General features: G+C 49.3%; 1 protein-coding gene across 1 annotated transcript; it reads left to right on the top strand.

Annotated features, from left to right (window-relative positions):
- Positions 1 to 10: 10 nt before the first annotated feature.
- On the top strand, positions 11 to 19264 carry trap1 (TNF receptor-associated protein 1). Its single transcript, XM_090197321.1, has 18 exons — positions 11 to 622; positions 1155 to 1412; positions 1641 to 1723; positions 1896 to 2036; positions 2562 to 2633; positions 4319 to 4479; positions 5109 to 5218; positions 5396 to 5469; positions 5867 to 6022; positions 6283 to 6403; positions 6578 to 6647; positions 6850 to 6997; positions 11156 to 11341; positions 11569 to 11707; positions 16702 to 16787; positions 17162 to 17307; positions 17498 to 17570; positions 18165 to 19264. The coding sequence occupies exons 1-18, from the start codon at positions 505 to 507 to the stop codon at positions 18264 to 18266; spliced, it is 2244 nt and encodes a 747-aa protein (XP_090053447.1). The 5' UTR covers positions 11 to 504; the 3' UTR covers positions 18267 to 19264.
- The last annotated feature ends 2615 nt before the right edge of the window (positions 19265 to 21879 follow it).

The following is a 21879-nucleotide window of genomic DNA, read 5'->3' as shown; positions in this document are numbered from 1 at the left end:
GGTGTTTGTATATTTTACATGTATTGTGTGCATGGCGATGGTGCAACTTAATGTACTTCAGCATCATGTAACGGTTTACCAAAACATGACTTGATTACTTACAGCAAAACGTGCCATATTGGTGGTTGCAGATATACTGTAAAATAATTGATTGCTGCACAGTTAACCCCTAACAGTATACACAACAATGACCTTCAATCAAAGGTAAATATTGGGACGTTTGGAATTAACAACTTTAAACATGTTTTTCTGTCTTGCATTGTAGATTTGTCTTAATGCAAATGTAGCTTATGCTGGGAATGTTTTTTTTCATTTGCACCAAAGTCTTCTGTCTAATTCCCGTATTTTCATTTATTTCTCACATCTCTCTAAGCAGGCAATATGCTAGTAGCTTGAATTACGTAATCTTTGTGCGACTGTGAGAGGTCCTACTTGTGCTTGCAGTTGTCGCACTTCTGTTTAACGTGTGTTGAATAGGTCAAACGACCTCTTGCTCTGTCAAAGATGTCTCGGTGCCTGAAATTGTTCAAATTCGCTTTGGGTTCTTCTCGAAGGGCCAACTCCAGGCTCCTGTCTTCTGGACGAGGATTGGGTAGTAGGACTGTAGGACCATTCAGTGAAGGTAAGCCGCTCGCTAACGTTAGTTCGCTAGCTAAAGCACTGCAGTTATATGAGCTAACTAACGTTAGCGTGCTCTGCCTGACGTTATATTACACAAGATCACTCACTCCCTGTCATATGCAACATGAAGTTGTCGACGACTGTGGAATGCGGTGTTTATTGACAAATGTGTCTTAACTAGCCATCCAACTATTTTTGTTTGAGCTAGCTAGCATATTTTGATATTTGGCATCTGGTGAATGAATTACATATGTGACCGGACCATTGTATATAAATATGGGGACAGTTGCATGTCTGCCCCGTACCGCAGCACAGACGACCAGTATCTTTACCAAGGATAATCAAATCAAATGTATAAGGATGTATCCTTGACCTAACCTACTTCATTGTAAACTTGCATTCATGTTGCATCAGATAAATCCAAGACAAGGACGTTCTAAAAGTGAACCATGACCACTGACACTCAATGCGTTTGAATATTCAATATGATGATTGCATGACCTCGCACACCACCTATCCCCTCCTGTCAACAGATGCCCATGTCAGGCAGCAGCAGAAACAATGGTCCAGAAGTGGCATGTGGAACCCCAGCCTTGGTCTCACCCAGTGTTCCTACTACAGCACCAAGGAAGCTGAGAGAGTCCCTCAGGATACAGACAAGGATCTAGAAGCTGAGAAAGCTCCTGCGACAGAGAAGGTTGAGGAAGTAGAGAATATTCAAGAGGCAGAGGATAAAGCTCCCGAAGAAGAACCCCTGCACACAATCATCCAAGACACAGAGAATGTCCAAGGTGATATGTTTTCTGACCTCAGACCTGTTAGCTAACATTCTCAGTTTTGTGCTATAACAATTGAAACTTCAACATCACTAGCCAGTGATTGTCATAGTATTATGATTTGGCAACATTAATGGACACTGGATAGTTGTATGTGTAGCTTATGATATACTTTAGTCCACATCCTGTGTCCTTAGCATGCTAAACTAATGAAGTTAACCGTTTTCAATCTGATTTGTCCAGGCACCTTTTCCAAGCATGAGTTCCAGGCTGAGACCAAGAAACTCTTGGACATTGTTGCTAGATCTCTGTACTCTGAGAAGGAGGTGAGGGGTGGTCTGACCAGTCACAGCAACTTGAGAACTGATTTGAATGCATATAAATGACTAACTGATGGACCAGTGATAATGTGCTTGCTGTATCTAGCTAGGTATTTCAGGAACCTTACGCTAAGATATTCTGTGTTTTTAACCTTTTCCATCCTGGCCCATTGCTCAGGTGTTCATCCGTGAGCTGATCTCCAATGGCAGTGACGCCCTGGAGAAGCTGCGCCACAAGCTGATAACGGGAGGGGGAGACACGGCCCCCATGGAGATCCACCTACAGACGGACCAGGCCAAGGGCACCTTCACCATCCAGGTACGCCCAAACCAGGACGAGGGACTAGGGTTGCTGTGGTAACTGCTAACATGCTTTAAAGAGTTTATTTACATTTTTGTCCTATTTTTCTTGGAATTATTTTAGTCATGAATCATCGTCAAATGCTAATTTGATTGACTTAAAATGCACATAATCACTGTTAGATGTTTCTGTTCATTTCAAAGTTCTGTATAGCACAGTCTGCCACCTGGTGGATGAAACAGAACTTGCACAGTTATAAAACTTGCTGGCTGTAGTTCTGACAGCTGACTGTAGTTCTGACAGCTGGCTGTAGTTCTGACAGCTGGCTGTAGCTCTGACAGCTGGCTGTAGCTCTGACAGCTGGCTGTAGCTCTGACAGCTGGCTGTAGCTCTGACAGCTGGCTGTAGCTCTGACAGCTGGCTGTAGCTCTGACAGCTGGCTGTAGTTCCAAAGATAAGGAGGAAGGTATTACAGAATGGTCCTTTGCTCTTGGTGATGGCTTAACAGCAGCGTATTTATCATAGTATACCTTCCTCTTTTAGGACACAGGAGTTGGGATGAACCAAGAGGAGCTGGTGGCCAACCTGGGGACTATCGCTCGTTCTGGATCCAAGGTAAACCTCGCTCCCTTATCTTTGTTACATCTCTTACATTTCCCCATTATCTGCCTTCCCATTTCATTCATGTTTTAATTCCAATGACTTGAGGAATATTCAAAAAATCAATTATGGGCCTGTGATAATACCAGTATCACAATATTCTTTCCATGGCAAAAATGAAAACATGAAGCAGGCAACTCTTTGGTCCTTTTAAAAACCTGCTGTATGTAAAATATTGTGCCTTAGCTTGTAAAATAATGACATGACTCTGGATGACAGCGTACTGTTTGTTTCCAACAGTAGGGCTGTTTTCATAAAGAAATGAAATTCAATTTGTGGATTGTTTCTTTGCCACGTTACCAATGAGTGGTCACCATCTCTGTAACGATCTCTGGTATCTCTGGTATCGTCCCTCCCCAAATTCATCGTAATCTATTTACCTACCTCATCCCCATACTGTTTATATTTATTTACTTTTCTGCTCTTTTGCACACCAGTATCTCTACCTGCACATGATCATTTATCACTCCAGTGTTAATCTGCTAAATTGTAATTATTCGCCTACCTCCTCATGCCTTTTGCACACAATGTATATAGACTCTTTTTCTTTTTTCTACTGTATTATTGACTTGTTTATTGTTTACTCCATGTGTAACTCTGTTGTTGTCTTGTTCACACTGCTATGCTTTATCTTGGCCAGGTCGCAGTTTTAAATGAGAACTTGTTCTCAACTAGCCTACCTGGTTAAATAAAGGTGTTCTCAACTGGCCTACCTGGTTAAATAAAGGTGTTCTCAACTAGCCTACCTGGTTAAATAAAGGTGTTCTCAACTGTCCTACCTGGTTAAATAAAGGTGTTCTCAACTAGCCTACCTGGTTAAATAAAGGTGTTCTCAACTGTCCTACCTGGTTAAATAAAGGTGTTCTCAACTGTCCTACCTGGTTAAATAAAGGTGTTCTCAACTAGCCTACCTGGTTAAATAAAGGTGTTCTCAACTAGCCTACCTGGTTAAATAAAGGTGTTCTCAACTGGCCTACCTGGTTAAATAAAGGTGTTCTCAACTGGCCTACCTGGTTAAATAAAGGTGTTCTCAACTGTCCTACCTGGTTAAATAAAGGTGTTCTCAACTGTCCTACCTGGTTAAATAAAGGTGTTCTCAACTAGCCTACCTGGTTAAATAAAGGTGTTCTCAACTGGCCTACCTGGTTAAATAAAGGTGTTCTCAACTAGCCTACCTGGTTAAATAAAGGTGTTCTCAACTGGCCTACCTGGTTAAATAAAGGTGTTCTCAACTGTCCTACCTGGTTAAATAAAGGTGTTCTCAACTAGCCTACCTGGTTAAATAAAGGTGTTCTCAACTGTCCTACCTGGTTAAATAAAGGTGTTCTCAACTGGCCTACCTGGTTAAATAAAGGTGTTCTCAACTAGCCTACCTGGTTAAATAAAGGTGTTCTCAACTGTCCTACCTGGTTAAATAAAGGTGTTCTCAACTAGCCTACCTGGTTAAATAAAGGTGTTCTCAACTGTCCTACCTGGTTAAATAAAACTATAAAAAATAAATCTACAATCTCATTCAATTACAATGTCAGGGCCTAAGCTTTCTCATTTCATCAATTTGCTCACATTTGTTGGTGTCTCTTTTCCATTCATTCACATTTTACCCCTGCTTCCTCTTTCTATCCCCCATCCCTTCTTCCTAGGCTTTCCTGGAGTCCCTGCAGAGCCAGGCGGAGGCCAGCAGCTCCATCATTGGTCAGTTTGGTGTGGGCTTCTACTCTGCCTTCATGGTGGCTGACCGTGTGGACGTCTACTCTCAGTCAGCCGAGCCCAGCAGCCCCGGATACAAGTGGTCCTCTGATGGGTAGGAGAGGAGGGAGGGTTGGAGAGGGGAGGAATTTGATCAGTGTGAAAAGAGGAAGGGATGGTAAGAAAGAGGAGAGAGAGAAGGATGGAGAGGTGACAGGTATGTCGATGGATTGTGCGAGAATATGGTGTGATAGCGAGGTATGTCTTAGTAACACATTTTAATATGTTTAATGTAAAAGATATGGACCACAGTGTGTGATCTCTGTGCTCCCCAGGTCTGGAGTGTTTAATGTAAAAGATATGAACCACAGTGTGTGATCTCTGTGCTCCCCAGGTCTGGAGTGTTTGATGTAAAGATATGAACCACAGTGTGTGATCTCTGTGCTCCCCAGGTCTGGAGTGTTTGATGTAAAAGATATGAACCACAGTGTGTGATCTCTGTGCTCCCCAGGTCTGGAGTGTTTGATGTAAAGATACGAACCACAGTGTGTGATCTCTGTGCTCCCCAGGTCTGGAGTGTTTGATGTAAAAGATATGAACCACAGTGTGTGATCTCTGTGCTCCCCAGGTCTGGAGTGTTTAATGTAAAGATATGAACCACAGTGTGTGATCTCTGTGCTCCCCAGGTCTGGAGTGTTTAATGTAAAGATATGAACCACAGTGTGTGATCTCTGTGCTCCCCAGGTCTGGAGTGTTTGAGATAGCTGAGGCAAGTGGGGTCAGACCAGGCACTAAGATAGTGCTGCATCTCAAGGATGACTGCAAGGAGTTCTCTGCTGAGGACAGAGTCAAAGGTATGGACCATACAAGACCCCTTTGATAACTGTACTGTCTTTTATAGACATTCCACATATATAGCAGACATTCAACATGCATAATCGTTCCTGTAAGATTCATGTCAGGGTCTGTGTCAGGCTGGGAGGCTTGCTGCTTGTCCAGGCAGGACTAACAGATGTCATATGTTGTTGCAGAGGTGGTGACCAAATACAGCAACTTTGTCAGTTTCCCCATCTTCCTGAACGGACGACGACTCAACACTCTCCAGGTGAGCACCTGGCCCACTCTTCTGGTTCTATCAACTTCTTACAGGGTTGAGATGGACCTCAGCGATTGCTTTTCATTGGACCACTGATTGTTATGGCTTAATGTCCTTCATGGGGTTGTTAGTGAGGATTAGTTGAATTGCTGGACTTATCGATGGGATTCTAATAGAGGGAATCAACTTATCTGGAAAAGTCAAGAGACAAACTGATTGACACATTAATTGGCCCTGACAACTTATTGGTTCTCAAAACTTGTTGGACTGATTCCCAGTTATTAGTCCTATTTTGTAGTGTAGTGTGTGTCTGCCTGCCTGTCTGTGCAGTGAGTGTGTGTACCTGCCTGCCTGCATGCTCTGTGTGTAACAGTGTATCCATCCGGTATATTAACGTCCCTCCCAGGCCCTGTGGATGATGGAACCCAAGTCCATCAGTGAGTGGCAGCACGAGGAGTTCTACCGTTACGTGGCTCAGTCGTACGACAAGCCCCGCTACACACTGCACTACCGCGCTGACGCCCCCGTCAACATCCGCTCCATCTTCTACGTCCCAGACGTGGTGAGGAGAGGGGGGGATCTTGGGGGTTGGGAGCAGAGGGCTAGCATGGGCTGGGGATAGAGGGTTAGGGAGCACTTGGGCACCAAGGGTGTGACTGGGGAGAGGAAGGGAGCAAACATACTTGTTGAGGAAAAGAGAAACTAATAAGTGATGTTAAATGAGATCTTTCTGAGGTCAAGGCTCTGTGACAGTTGTAAATGTGGACGTCCCGGTATGTTCACGACTGCCTGTAATATTACTGTGTGTCAATGTGTGAGCAGAAGCCGTCCATGTTTGACGTGAGCAGAGAGATGGGCTCCAGTGTGGCTCTGTACAGCAGGAAGGTTCTCATCCAGACCAAGGCCACTGAAATCCTGCCCAAGTGGCTACGCTTCCTTAGAGGTCAGTCTTTACTCAGTACCTCCTCAGCTGTGCCCATCTTAATGTCTCCCTTCATCTTTCCCCTCACATCTGCCCTCTGGTGTGTTTCCTTGTCTGTCTCTTTCCGGATCCTTTGTTGATTGTAGATGCTAGTAGTGTTACAGTATAACAGTGTGTATGTATTTGTGTATACAGGTGTGGTGGACAGTGAGGATATCCCATTGAACCTGAGCAGAGAGCTGCTGCAGGAGAGCACCCTCATCAGGTGAGACTGGAGCCCTACAACATCAGCTCTTTCCAGACAATGACACTGCTATGTCAAGTCTGTTGTACACATCACCCCTCTTTTAATAGTGTCTTTCTACTCCTTCTCCCTTACATCCACGGCTCTCACTCCCTTTTATTCTCTCATGATCTCTGCTTCTCTCCCTGTCATGCTTTCCATCTCTCTCTCTCTCTCTCTACAGGAAGCTGAGGGACGTTCTACAGCAGCGTATCATCAAGTTCCTGATGGACCAGAGTAAGAAGGAACCTGAGAAATACGCCAAGTTCTTTGAGGACTACGGCCTGTTCATCCGGGAGGGTATCGTCACCACGCAGGAGCAGGACGTCAGGGTGAGACTGGGGGGCTGGGACAGGGGAGAGCAGGACGTCAGGGTGAGACTGGGGGGCTGGGACACGGGAGAGCAGGACGTCAGGGTGGGGCTGGGACAGGGGAGAGCAGGACGTCAGGGTGAGACTGGGGGGCTGGGACAGGGGAGAGCAGGATGTCAGGGTGAGACTGGGGGGCTGGGACACGGGAGAGCAGGACGTCAGGGTGGGGCTGGGACAGGGGAGAGCAGGACGTCAGGGTGAGACTGGGGGGCTGGGACACGGGAGAGCAGGACGTCAGGGTGGGGCTGGGACAGGAGAGAGCAGGACGTCAGGGTGAGACTGGGGGGTTGGGACAGGGGAGAGCAGGACGTCAGGGTGAGACTGGGACAGGGGAGAGCATGACGTCAGGGTGAGACTGGGGGGCTGGGACAGGGGAGAGCAGGACGTCAGGGTGGGGCTGGGACAGGGGAGAGCAGGACGTCAGGGTGAGACTGGGGGGCTGGGACACGGGAGAGCAGGACGTCAGGGTGGGGCTGGGACAGGGGAGAGCAGGACGTCAGGGTGAGACTGGGGGGCTGGGACAGGGGAGAGCAGGATGTTAGGGGGAGGCTGGGGGGCTGGGACAGGGGAGAGCAGGACGTCAGGGTGAGACTGGGGGGCTGGGACAGGGGAGAGCAGGACGTCAGGGTGAGACTGGGGGGCTGGGACACGGGAGAGCAGGACGTCAGGGTGGGGCTGGGGGGCTGGGACAGGGGAGAGCAGGACGTCAGGGTGAGACTGGGGGGCTGGGACAGGGGAGAGCAGGACGTCAGGGGGAGGCTGGGGGGCTGGGACAGGGGAGAGCAGGATGTCAGGGTGAGACTGGGGGGCTGGGACACGGGAGAGCAGGACGTCAGGGTCGGGCTGGGACAGGGGAGAGCAGGACGTCAGGGTGAGACTGGGGGGCTGGGACACGGGAGAGCAGGACGTCAGGGTGGGGCTGGGACAGGGGAGAGCAGGACGTCAGGGTGAGACTGGGGGGCTGGGACAGGAGAGAGCAGGACGTCAGGGTGAGACTGGGGGGCTGGGACAGGGGAGAGCAGGACGTCAGGGTGGGGCTGGGACAGGGGAGAGCAGGACGTCAGGGTGAGACTGGGGGGCTGGGACAGGGGAGAGCATGACGTCAGGGTGGGGCTGGGACAGGGCAGAGCATGACGTCAGGGTGAGACTGGGACAGGGGAGAGCATGACGTCAGGGTGGGGCTGGGACAGGGGAGAGCATGACGTCAGGGTGAGACTGGGGGGCTGGGACAGGGGAGAGCATGACGTCAGGGTGAGACTGGGGGGCTGGGACAGGGGAGAGCATGACGTCAGGGTGGGGCTGGGACAGGGGAGAGCATGACGTCAGGGTGAGACTGGGGGGCTGGGACAGGGGAGAGCATGACGTCAGGGTGAGACTGGGGGGCTGGGACAGGGGAGAGCAGGACGTCAGGGTGGGGCTGGGACAGGGGAGAGCATGACGTCAGGGTGAGACTGGGACAGGGGAGAGCATGACGTCAGGGTGGGGCTGGGACAGGGGAGAGCATGACGTCAGGGTGAGACTGGGACAGGGGAGAGCAGGATGTCAGGGTGAGACTGGGGGGCTGGGACACGGGAGAGCAGGACGTCAGGGTGAGGCTGGGGGGCTGGGACAGGGGAGAGCATGACGTCAGGGTGAGGCTGGGACAGGGGAGAGCAGGATGTCAGGGTGAGGCTGGGGGGCTGGGACAGGGGAGAGCAGGACGTCAGGGTGAGGCTGGGGGGCTGGGACACGGGAGAGCATGACGTCAGGGTGAGGCTGGGGGGCTGGGACAGGGGAGAGCAGGACGTCAGGGTGAGGCTGGGACAGGGGAGAGCAGGATGTCAGGGTGAGACTGGGGGGCTGGGACACGGGAGAGCAGGACGTCAGGGTGAGGCTGGGGGGCTGGGACAGGGGAGAGCATGACGTCAGGGTGAGACTGGGGGGCTGGGACAGGGGAGAGCAGGACGTCAGGGTGAGACTGGGGGGCTGGGACACGGGAGAGCAGGACGTCAGGGTGGGGCTGGGACAGGGGAGAGCAGGACGTCAGGGTGGGGCTGGGACAGGGGAGAGCAGGACGTCAGGGTGGGGCTGGGACAAGGGAGAGCAGGACGTCAGGGTGAGGCTGGGGGGCTGGGACAGGGGAGAGCAGGACGTCAGGGTGAGGCAGGGGGGCTGGGACAGGGGAGAGCAGGACGTCAGGGTGAGGCTGGGGGGCTGGGACAGGGGAGAGCAGGACGTCAGGGTGAGGCTGGGGGGCTGGGACAGGGGAGAGCAGGACGTCAGGGTGAGACTGGGGGGCTGGGACAGGGGAGATCAGGACGTCAGGCTGAGACTGGGGGGCTGGGACAGGGGAGAGCAGGACGTCAGGCTGAGACTGGGGGGCTGGGACAGGGGAGAGCAGGACGTCAGGCTGAGACTGGGGGGCTGGGACAGGGGAGAGCAGGACGTCAGGCTGAGACTGGGGGACTGGGACGTGAGAGCAGGACGTCAGGCTGAGACTGGGGGACTGGGACGGGAGAGCAGGACGTCAGGGTGAGGCTGGGGGACTGGGACGGGAGAGCAGGACGTCAGGGTGAGGCTGGGGGGCTGAGACGGGAGAGCAGGACGTCAGGGTGAGACTGGGGGGCTGGGACAGGAGAGCAGGGGGACAGGGGAGAGCTGGACGTCAGGGTGAGACGGGGGCTGGGACAGGGGAGAGCAGGACGTCAGGCTGAGACTGGGGGACTGGGACAGGGGAGAGCAGGATGTCAGGGTGAGGCTGGGGGGCTGAGACGGGAGAGCAGGACCTCAGGGTGAGACTGGGGGGCTGGAGAGCAGGACGTCAGGGTGAGACTGGGGGGCTGGGACAGGGGAGAGCTGGACGTCAGGGTGAGACTGGGACAGGGGGGAGCAGGGTGAGACTGGGGGGCTGGGACAGGGGAGAGCAGGACGTCAGGGTGAAACTGGGACAGGGGAGAGCAGGGTGAGACTGGGGGGCTGGGACAGGGGAGAGCAGGACGAGACTGGGGGGCTGGGACAGGGGAGAGCAGGACGTCAGGGTGAGACTGGGACAGGGGAGAGCAGGACGTCAGGGTGAGACTGGGACAGGGGAGAGCAGGACGTCAGGGTGAGACTGGTGAGACTGGGACAGGGGAGAGCAGGACGTCAGGGTGAGACTGGGACAGGGGAGAGCAGGACGTCAGGGTGAGACTGGGACAGGGGAGAGCAGGACGTCAGGGTGAGACTGGGACAGGGGAGAGCAGGACGTCAGGGTGAGACTGGGACGGGAGAGCAGGACGTCAGGGTGAGACTGGGACAGGGGAGAGCAGGACGTCAGGGTGAGACTGGGACAGGGGAGAGCAGGACGTCAGGGTGAGACTGGGACAGGGGAGAGCAGGACGTCAGGGTGAGACTGGGACAGGGGAGAGCAGGACGTCAGGGTGAGACTGGGACAGGGGAGAGCAGGACGTCAGGGTGAGACTGGGACAGGGGAGAGCAGGACGTCAGGGTGAGACTGGGACAGGGGAGAGCAGGACGAGACTGGGACGGGAGAGCAGGACGAGACTGGGACGGGAGAGAGCAGGACGAGACTGGGACGGGAGGGAGCAGGACGAGACTGGGACAGGGGAGAGCAGGACGAGACTGGGACAGGGGAGAGCAGGACGAGACTGGGACAGGGGAGAGCAGGACGTCAGGGTGAGACTGGGACAGGGGAGAGCAGGACGTCAGGGTGAGACTGGGACAGGGGAGAGCAGGACGTCAGGGTGAGACTGGGACAGGGGAGAGCAGGACGTCAGGGTGAGACTGGGACAGGGGAGAGCAGGACGTCAGGGTGAGACTGGGACAGGGGAGAGCAGGACGTCAGGGTGAGACTGGGACGGGAGAGCAGGACGTCAGGGTGAGACTGGGACAGGGGAGAGCAGGACGTCAGGGTGAGACTGGGACAGGGGAGAGCAGGATGTCAGGGTGAGACTGGGACAGGGGAGAGGTGGGGTGGAGGAATGGAGGTGTGAAGAATAGAAAAAATGGTATGCGTGTAGGTTTTTTGGGGAAGGGAGCAAGAGGATCATGTCCTAGGAATCAGAAATGTGAATTATGTCAGTCATGTCCCACACTCATTATCACTCAGTCCTTTCTGTCTCTCTCGCTGTCTTTGTACAGGAGGACATCGGCAAGCTGTTGAGGTTTGAGTCTTCAGCGCTACCCGCGGGCCAGCAAACCAACCTGAAGGAGTACGGCTCCCGTATGAAGGCTGGGACACGTAACATCTACTACCTGTGTGCCCCAAACCGACACCTGGCTGAACACTCCCCCTACTTTGAGGCCATGAAGCAGAAAGACATGGAGGTGAGTTGTTTTCAGATAGCCTGCTACCAGATCTGTTGGCTGTCTTGCTAACTCCTATGAGCATTGTCATGTCAAACAACGACCACAGATCTGGGACCAGATGGGAATATGAGACAGAAGTGATGGTGGAGGATAATGTCTGTTCATCAGTGGTGGGCAGGATTTCATCATTACTCCCTCTAGTTGTTGTCAGTCTGTTGTCTTTCTCTCCTTTTCTGTGTCTCCAGGTGCTGTTCTGCTATGAGCAGTTTGACGAGCTCACCCTCCTGCACCTCAGAGAGTTTGACAAGAAGAAGCTGATCTCTGTGGAAACAGACATTGTGGTGGACCACTACAAGGAGGAGAAGTACCAGGACAGCAAGCCTGGTAAGACCCATCTCTCTCTGACCATGTCACTGAATGCTGCGGGAATTTACATTCGAGGGGAAATCCTTGCTTCCACTTATGTCACATTTTCACCTGATCATGGATATCAATAACCAGGTTTCCGTCCAACCTGTTAATGTGAGTGAAGTTCATCGGATAAAACATGTCATGACAGGCCTGAGGGAAACAGCTAATTTGTCAGTAAACTTTCCAAATGTCGACAAAACAAAATATGATGGACAATGTGGGATATTTTTGTGTCTGTAAAATGAATTATGTGGGAAATGCCGGTGGATACGCTTTTATGTGTAAGTATTGTGTGGTCCTCTCACTAGGACTGGGGAAAGCCCTCAGTTCATTAGGCTTCAGGTGGAGGTTATGAAGAACTTCACTAGGACTGGGGAAAGCCCTCAGTTCATTAGGCTTCAGGTGGAGGTTATGAAGAACTTCACTAGGACTGGGGAAAGCCCTCAGTTCATTAGGCTTCAGGTGGAGGTTATGAAGAACTTCACTAGGACTGGGGAAAGCCCTCAGTTCATTATGCTTCAGATGGAGGTTATGAAGAACTTCACTAGGACTGGGGAAAGCCCTCAGTTCATTATGCTTCAGATGGAGGTTATGAAGAACTTCACTAGGACTGGGGAAAGCCCTCAGTTCATTAGGCTTCAGATGGAGGTTATGAAGAACTTCACTAGGACTGGGGAAAGCCCTCAGTTCATTATGCTTCAGATGGAGGTTATGAAGAACTTCACTAGGACTGGGGAAAGCCCTCAGTTCATTAGGCTTCAGATGGAGGTTATGAAGAACTTCACTAGGACTGGGGAAAGCATGCAGTTCATTAGGCTTCAGGTGGAGGTTATGAAGAACTTCACTAGGACTGGGGAAAGCCCTCAGTTCATTAGGCTTCAGATGGAGGTTATGAAGAACTTCACTAGGACTGGGGAAAGCCCTCAGTTCATTAGGCTTCAGATGGAGGTTATGAAGAACTTCACTAGGACTGGAGAAAGCATGCAGTTCATTATGCTTCAGGTGGAGGTTATGAAGAACTTCACTAGGACTGGGGAAAGCATGCAGTTCATTATGCTTCAGGTGGAGGTTATGAAGAACTTCACTAGGACTGGGGAAAGCCCTCAGTTCATTAGGCTTCAGATGGAGGTTATGAAGAACTTCACTAGGACTGGGGAAAGCATGCAGTTCATTAGGCTTCATATGAGGTTATGAAGAACTTCACTAGGACTGGGGAAAGCCCTCAGTTCATTAGGCTTCATATGAGGTTATGAAGAACTTCACTAGGACTGGAGAAAGCCCTCAGTTCATTAGGCTTCAGATGGAGGTTATGAAGAACTTCACTAGGACTGGAGAAAGCATGCAGTTCATTAGGCTTCAGATGGAGGTTATGAAGAACTTCACTAGGACTGGGGAAAGCCCTCAGTTCATTAGGCTTCAGATGGAGGTTATGAAGAACTTCACTAGTACTGGGGAAAGCCCTCAGTTCATTAGGCTTCAGATGGAGGTTATGAATAACTTCACTAGGACTGGGGAAAGCCCTCAGTTCATTATGCTTCAGATGGAGGTTATGAAGAACTTCACTAGGACTGGGGAAAGCCCTCAGTTCATTAGGCTTCAGATGGAGGTTATGAAGAACTTCACTAGGACTGGGGAAAGCCCTCAGTTCATTATGCTTCAGATGGAGGTTATGAAGAACTTCACTAGGACTGGGGAAAGCCCTCAGTTCATTAGGCTTCAGATGGAGGTTATGAAGAACTTCACTAGGACTGGGGAAAGCATGCAGTTCATTAGGCTTCAGGTGGAGGTTATGAAGAACTTCACTAGGACTGGGGAAAGCCCTCAGTTCATTAGGCTTCAGATGGAGGTTATGAAGAACTTCACTAGGACTGGGGAAAGCCCTCAGTTCATTAGGCTTCAGATGGAGGTTATGAAGAACTTCACTAGGACTGGAGAAAGCATGCAGTTCATTATGCTTCAGGTGGAGGTTATGAAGAACTTCACTAGGACTGGGGAAAGCATGCAGTTCATTATGCTTCAGGTGGAGGTTATGAAGAACTTCACTAGGACTGGGGAAAGCCCTCAGTTCATTAGGCTTCAGATGGAGGTTATGAAGAACTTCACTAGGACTGGGGAAAGCATGCAGTTCATTAGGCTTCATATGAGGTTATGAAGAACTTCACTAGGACTGGGGAAAGCCCTCAGTTCATTAGGCTTCATATGAGGTTATGAAGAACTTCACTAGGACTGGAGAAAGCCCTCAGTTCATTAGGCTTCAGATGGAGGTTATGAAGAACTTCACTAGGACTGGAGAAAGCATGCAGTTCATTAGGCTTCAGATGGAGGTTATGAAGAACTTCACTAGGACTGGGGAAAGCCCTCAGTTCATTAGGCTTCAGATGGAGGTTATGAAGAACTTCACTAGTACTGGGGAAAGCCCTCAGTTCATTAGGCTTCAGATGGAGGTTATGAATAACTTCACTAGGACTGGGGAAAGCCCTCAGTTCATTAGGCTTCAGATGGAGGTTATGAAGAACTTCACTAGGACTGGGGAAAGCCCTCAGTTCATTAGGCTTCATATGAGGTTATGAAGAACTTCACTAGGACTGGGGAAAGCCCTCAGTTCATTATGCTTCAGATGGAGGTTATGAAGAACTTCACTAGGACTGGGGAAAGCCCTCAGTTCATTATGCTTCAGATGGAGGTTATGAAGAACTTCACTAGGACTGGAGAAAGCATGCAGTTCATTATGCTTCAGATGGAGGTTATGAAGAACTTCACTAGGACTGGAGAAAGCATGCAGTTCATTATGCTTCAGATGGAGGTTATGAAGAACTTCACTAGGACTGGGGAAAGCATGCAGTTCATTATGCTTCAGATGGAGGTTATGAAGAACTTCACTAGGACTGGGGAAAGCATGCAGTTCATTATGCTTCAGATGGAGGTTATGAAGAACTTCACTAGGACTGGGGAAAGCATGCAGTTCATTATGCTTCAGATGGAGGTTATGAAGAACTTCACTAGGACTGGGGAAAGCCCTCAGTTCATTAGGCTTCAGATGGAGGTTATGAAGAACTTCACTAGGACTGGAGAAAGCATGCAGTTCATTAGGCTTCAGATGGAGGTTATGAAGAACTTAAAGTGATGAAAGTGCACAGTGATCTTGACGCTCCTTTCCAATAAATCTCCAGGGTCTGATTCTGGTGACATGTTGTTTGATGCTTGGCTGCCGTTTGACGACAAAAAGTAATTTATCTCTTTTGCCCGTAATAATGTCATGTAGGCTACACCAGCACTGTTTCTGCCAGCTGTTGGCTGGAGCGCCCTGCTACACCAGAGTGGACACGCTCTCTATTTAACGTGTTGTGAGAGAACCCTCAGTACTGTTGACAATAGAAACCCATTTAACTTTGTATTTTTTATTCAGTAAAAAAAATGCAAAAGGTATTTTATGTACATTACGTCATCACACACAGCCTTTTGTCCCTACAAGTGACTGATGAAAACACATCTCTGGTGGGACAACACATCTCTGGTGGGACAACACATCTCTGGTGGGACAACACATCTCTGGTGGGACAGCACATCTCTGGTGGGACAACACATCTCTGGTGGGACAACACATATCTGGTGGGACAGCACATATCTGGTGGGACAACACATCTCTGGTGGGACAGCACATATCTGGTGGGACAACACATCTCTGGTGGGACAGCACATCTCTGGTGGGACAGCACATCTCTGGTGGGACAACACATCTCTGGTGGGAAAACACACATCTCTGGTGGGACAACACATCTCTGGTGGGACAACACATCTCTGGTGGGACAACACATCTCTGGTGGGACAACACATCTCTGGTGGGACAACACATCTCTGGTGGGACAACACATCTCTGGTGGGACAACACATCTCTGGTGGGACAACACATCTCTGGTGGGACAACACATCTCTGGTGGGACAACACACATCTCTGGTGGGACAACACACATCTCTGGTGGGACAACACACATCTCTGGTGGGACAACACATCTCTGGTGGGACAACACATCTCTGGTGGGACAACACATCTCTGGTGGGAAAACACATCTCTGGTGGAAAAACACATCTCTGGTGGGACAACACATCTCTGGTGGGAAAACACACATCTCTGGTGGGACAACACACATCTCTGGTGGGACAACACATCTCTGGTGGGACAACACACATCTCTGGTGGGAAAACACACATCTCTGGTGGGAAAACACACATCTCTGGTGGGACAACACACATCTCTGGTGGGAAAACACACATGTCTGGTGGGAAAACACACATGTCTGGTGGGACAACACACATCTCTGGTGGGACAACACACATCTCTGGTGGGACAACACACATCTCTGGTGGGACAACACACATCTCTGGTGGGACAACACACATCTCTGGTGGGACAACACACATCTCTGGTGGGACAACACACATCTCTGGTGGGACAACACACATCTCTGGTGGGACAACACACATCTCTGGTGGGACAACACACATCTCTGGTGGGACAACACACATCTCTGGTGGGACAACACACATCTCTGGTGGGACAACACACATCTCTGGTGGGACAACACACATCTCTGGTGGGACAACACACATCTCTGGTGGGAAAACACACATCTCTGGTGGGACAACACACATCTCTGGTGGGACAACACACATCTCTGGTGGGACAACACACATCTCTGGTGGGACAACACACATCTCTGGTGGGACAACACACATCTCTGGTGGGACAACACACATCTCTGGTGGGACAACACACATCTCTGGTGGGAAAATGCACAGGTTTTTATGCAGATTTTGTCTCCAATTGGATGGAATCCTGGCTAATGGGAGACGAAGTGAAATCTGCCTCTTAGCCTCCAACCACAGAGCTAATCTAGGAGTTAACCTAGCGTCAGACAGCAATATGAAGTACTCTAAAACTAACTCTGTGTTCTCTCCTGTGTCTATAGCCTCTGAGCGTCTGACAGAGGAGCAGACTGAGGACCTGATCTCCTGGATGAGGAACAATCTGGGAAACAGAGTCACCAACATCAAGGTACTGTTACCCTACCATCACTATCTACACTATTCAACATCAAGGTACTGTTACCCTACCATCACTATCTACACTAGTCACCAAAATCACGGTACTGTTACCCTACCATCACTATCTACACTAGTCACCAACATCAAGGTACTGTTACCCTACCATCACTATCTACACTAGTTCCATTACCCTGATCACTATAACCCAGTGGGGAACGGTCCAGGGCCTCTTCCGTGGTCTTGTGTGACTGATTTGATCCAGCCTATATATACAGTAACTACTGGCTAACTGGACTTTGGTACCGTATGTAAGAATCAGTCCATTTGTAAGATTTCCTTTGTCTGTGACTGCTCATTCTTCAACTTTGACCCCCTGACCTCCAGGTGACCCCTCGTCTGGACACCCACCCAGCCATGATCACGGTGCTGGAGATGGGTGCCGCACGCCACTTCCTGCGTACCCAGCAGATGGCCCGCAGCACAGAGGAGAGGGCCCAGATACTGCAGCCCACCCTGGAGATCAACGCTGGGTACAGGAGGGGGGATGGAGGGATGGAGGGGAGAGGGATCTCTAAATCGAGGCGTTTTATGCAAATCCATAAGTTTCAAGTTTTATTTGTCACATGCACAAGTGAAATGCTTAACTTGTCAGCAGTATTCAATGTCAAAATAGTATTGTGTTGATTTGTGCTTGTCTCCTGCTCTACCTTTCCTCTGTAGTCATGACCTCATCAAGAAGATGCACTCACTGAAGGAGTCCGACTCTGCACTCGCACAACTGCTGCTGGAGCAGGTAGAGTACACTATCCTGGGTCACACTATCCTGGGTCACACTATCCTGGGTCACACTATCCTGGGTCACACTATCCTGGGTCACACTATCCTGGGTCACACTATCCTGGGTCACACTATCCTGGGTCACACTATCCTGGGTCACACTATCCTGGGTCACACTATCCTGGGTCACACTATCCTGGGTCACACGATCCTGGGTCACACTATCCTGGGTCACACTCCCTACACTTTGGGGTCTGAAGCCATATCAAGCTGGGACCAGGGTTTGGGCCCATTCCATTTACAGTGTAATTTCAGTTTACTTCCTGAATTGTACTGAATTGAAATGGAATTTACCCTCAACACTGGTTGAGACACAAACATTATCAGCACTTTAAAAAACATGGTAGTTAGATTCTCTGGAAATGGGGCTCTTCGGGACATTCATAGTTCTCTGAGTTTAATGGCAATCTGTTTCACTCTTTGTGTCAGTTTCATTCTCATACCTGTTGTGTTCGGACTCCTAGATGTCAAACTAAGATGAATCCTTGAGACGGTGGTATTAGACCAGTCTTGCATGTGTCTCTAACCCCTTCTGATCCTTGACCTCAAGATCTACGACAACGCCATGATCGCAGCGGGCCTCAACGACGACCCCCGACCCATGATCGCCCGCCTCAACAACCTGCTGACCAGAGCGCTGGAGAAACACTGAGACGTCACGGCCGTCAACTGTAGGGCCGATACACTACAGTCACTGCCTGGTTTAACTCCCCATCTCCCCAACCAACTGTCCTACTGGTCAGGTAGGCCCTACATAGACACGTGACCTGGCTCTACATGCTGCAGATACTACCCCCATCAACAACACACGGCTCTGGTGGCCTTTCCACATTCAGGCCTGCCCATCTGTACCCCAGAAAAGTCCCTTCAATACCAACGGACTGTTGGAGGAGAGCAGGGAGGCTTCGGCCTGCTCAGAGACCTGAAAATGGAGTAGACGGACACGACTCAAGCTGTGGATGTGTGTGTTGCTCAGACTCTCCAGCAGTGTTGACTCATGTTGTGTGTGATGACCCAGATATTTATCAGACTGTGCCATGAGCAGAGTGGAAACCCCAGATCTGAAGAATGGGTTAGGGCTTTGTAAAGGACGTCTTATTGACATTGGGACTGGTGTAATGATTGTACACATTTCCATGACGTGCAGACTTCCTAGATGACCGTTCAATACAATTGTTACTGTTGGCCCTCTTTTTTTCTTCCTATTTTAGTGTTTGTCATCTTGATTCGTGTTCCACATTTTTTTTTGTACCATTGCTTTGTTAGGTGATATTTTCTTCCCAGCTATTCCTCAGATATGATGGTTGGCAATCCCAATATTAGAGCCATAGATTCCTGTCCTTCAGAGAATAGTATTCAAACTGACTGTAAAGACTTATTTTACAATTAGATGTGTTGCTGGGAGAAATTTGAATGAGATTGTATATTACCATCTGTGTGGAATTTGACAAATGTCTTAATTCGGTGCTCCATCCAATATTATTAGTTATCCATCCAATATTATTAGTTATATATCCAATATTATTAGTTATCCATCCAATTGTTTTTTTGTACCTGTTAACAAAGGCTGACATCGAAGAAAGAGCGCGTCTAATACTCTGATTGTAACGTATGATACTGATGTATTGTGAATAAAACCCATTTACTGAACCCTGTGGATTGACCTCTAGAGGCCTGTTTATACCTGGTGCTAACATGCGTAATGCGTCCTGTAGTCAGGCACACGGTCTAGCTGGATGTCTCGTGTAAACAGATGTTTTATGCAACCATTTAAGGCTGGGATTCAATCCATTCTGTATTATAGCACACATTTTACAGGTCATTTCTGATTGAGTCTGCAGAGATGACTGTAAATGCGCTATCTGTGGACGTAGAGGAAAATGCCTTTAAAAGCTGAATTGGTGGCTGTCCAGCCTGCTGCTCTATGGAGTGAATGTATCTAAAAATATCACACTCAAATAAGAGGGACCAGGAAAAATACATTTTAATACCAAGTGTAGATGAGGCAAAGCTTCATCAGATAGTGATGGGATCTACACCCTTGCCGAAGCACTTTCTCAAAAAATGTCCATCCACTTTCTCAAAAAATGCTTCGGCAAGATTAAAACCTGTGACACCTCTTGTTTTTTCACATATTTAAAGGTAGTACACTGAACAACAATATACACATGTAAAGTGTTGGTCCCATGTTTCATGAGCTGAGGTAAAAGAACCCCCAGACATTCTCCATACACACAAAAAGCTTATTTCTTTCAAATTTTGTGCACAAATTTGTTTACGTCCCTGTTAGTGAGCATTTCTCCTTTGCCAAGATCAGGGCTGTCCAACCCTCTTCCTGGAGATCTACAGTCCTGTGGGTTTTCAGTCCAACCCTAGTTTAACACACCTGATTCTACTAATTAGCTGCTCAAAAAGACCTTAACGAGCTGAATCAGATGTGTTAAATTAGGGTTGGAATGAAAACCCCAGGAAGAGGGTTGGGCAGCCCTGGCCTAGATAATCCATCCACCTGACAGGTGTAGCATATCAAGAGGCTGATTAAACAGCATGATCAATACACAGATGCATCTTGTGCTGTGGACACAACACAATTCCACGTCTCAAGTTGATGTCTCAAGTTGGCATGGTGACTGCAGCAATATCCACCGGAGCTGTTGCCAGAGAATGAAATGTTCATTTCTCTACCATAAACTGTCTTCAATGTCATTTTATATATTTTGGCAGTATGTCTGACCAGCCTCACAACAGCAGACCACGAGTAACCACGCCAGCCCAGGACCTCCACATCTGGCTTCTTCACCTGTGGGATCGTCTGATGGGGGGAAAGAGTGGTGAGGAGTATTTCTGTCTGTAAAAAAGCCATTTTGTGGGGACAGACTCCGTCTGATTGGCTGGGCCTGGCTCCCCAGTGGGTGGGCCTGGCTCCCCAGTGGCTGGGCCTAGCTGCCGAGTGGCTGGGCCTGGCTCCCCAGTGGCTGGGCCTGGCTCCCCAGTGGCTGGGCCTGGCTCCCCAGTGGCTGGGCCTGGCTCCCCAGTGGCTGGGCCTGGCTCCCCAGTGGCTGGGCATATGGCTGCACCACTGCCCAGTTATGTGAAATCCATAGATTAGAGCCTAATGAATTTATTTCTTCTATGAACTGTAACTCAGTCAAATCTTTTAAATTGTTGCATGTTGCATTTATATTTTTGTTCAGTGTAGATTATAAATGTGATTAGTTAAGAATGTTGGGTAAGGTTGGAAAACAAGTCGCTACCAGGATGGTAACCTGGTAACTGGTAACCTTGCGAGTCACAACTTGCATTTAACACCCTCCTTCCACCTCCAGCCTCCCTCCCTGACCCTCCATCCACCTCTAGCCTCTCTCCCTGACCCTCCAATCTCCTTCCCTGACCCTCCAATGCTAAATTGTAATTATTTCCCCTCTATGGCCTATTTATTGCCTTACCTCCCTACTCTTCTACATTTGCACACACTGTACATAGTTTCTATTGTGTTATTGACTGTACGTTTGTTTATGTGTAACTCTGTGTTGATGTTTTTGTCGCACTGCTTTGCTTTATCTTGGCCAGGTCACAGTTGTAAATGAGAACTTGTTCTCAACTAGCCTACCTGGTTAAATAAAGGTGTTCTCAACTGGCCTACCTGGTTAAATAAAGGTGTTCTCAACTGGCCTACCTGGTTAAATAAAGGTGTTCTCAACTAGCCTACCTGGTTAAATAAAGGTGTTCTCAACTGTCCTACCTGGTTAAATAAAGGTGTTCTCAACTGGCCTACCTGGTTAAATAAGTGTTCTCAACTAGCCTACCTGGTTAAATAAAGGTGTTCTCAACTAGCCTACCTGGTTAAATAAAGGTGTTCTCAACTAGCCTACCTGGTTAAATAAAGGTGTTCTCAACTAGCCTACCTGGTTAAATAAAGGTGTTCTCAACTGTCCTACCTGGTTAAATAAAGGTGTTCTCAACTGGCCTACCTGGTTAAATAAGTGTTCTCAACTAGCCTACCTGGTTAAATAAAGGTGTTCTCAACTAGCCTACCTGGTTAAATAAAGGTGTTCTCAACTAGCCTACCTGGTTAAATAAAGGTGTTCTCAACTAGCCTACCTGGTTAAATAAAGGTGTTCTCAACTAGCCTACCTGGTTAAATAAAGGTGTTCTCAACTATCCTACCTGGTTAAATAAAGGTGTTCTCAACTAGCCTACCTGGTTAAATAAAGGTGTTCTCAACTAGCCTACCTGGTTAAATAAAGGTGTTCTCAACTGTCCTA

Source organism: Oncorhynchus mykiss, chromosome 13 (assembly GCF_057628025.1).
Source record: "Oncorhynchus mykiss isolate SJ-2025 chromosome 13, ASM5762802v1, whole genome shotgun sequence".
Lineage (NCBI taxonomy): Eukaryota > Metazoa > Chordata > Actinopteri > Salmoniformes > Salmonidae > Oncorhynchus > Oncorhynchus mykiss.
This window is presented reverse-complemented; position numbering and strand designations above follow the sequence as displayed.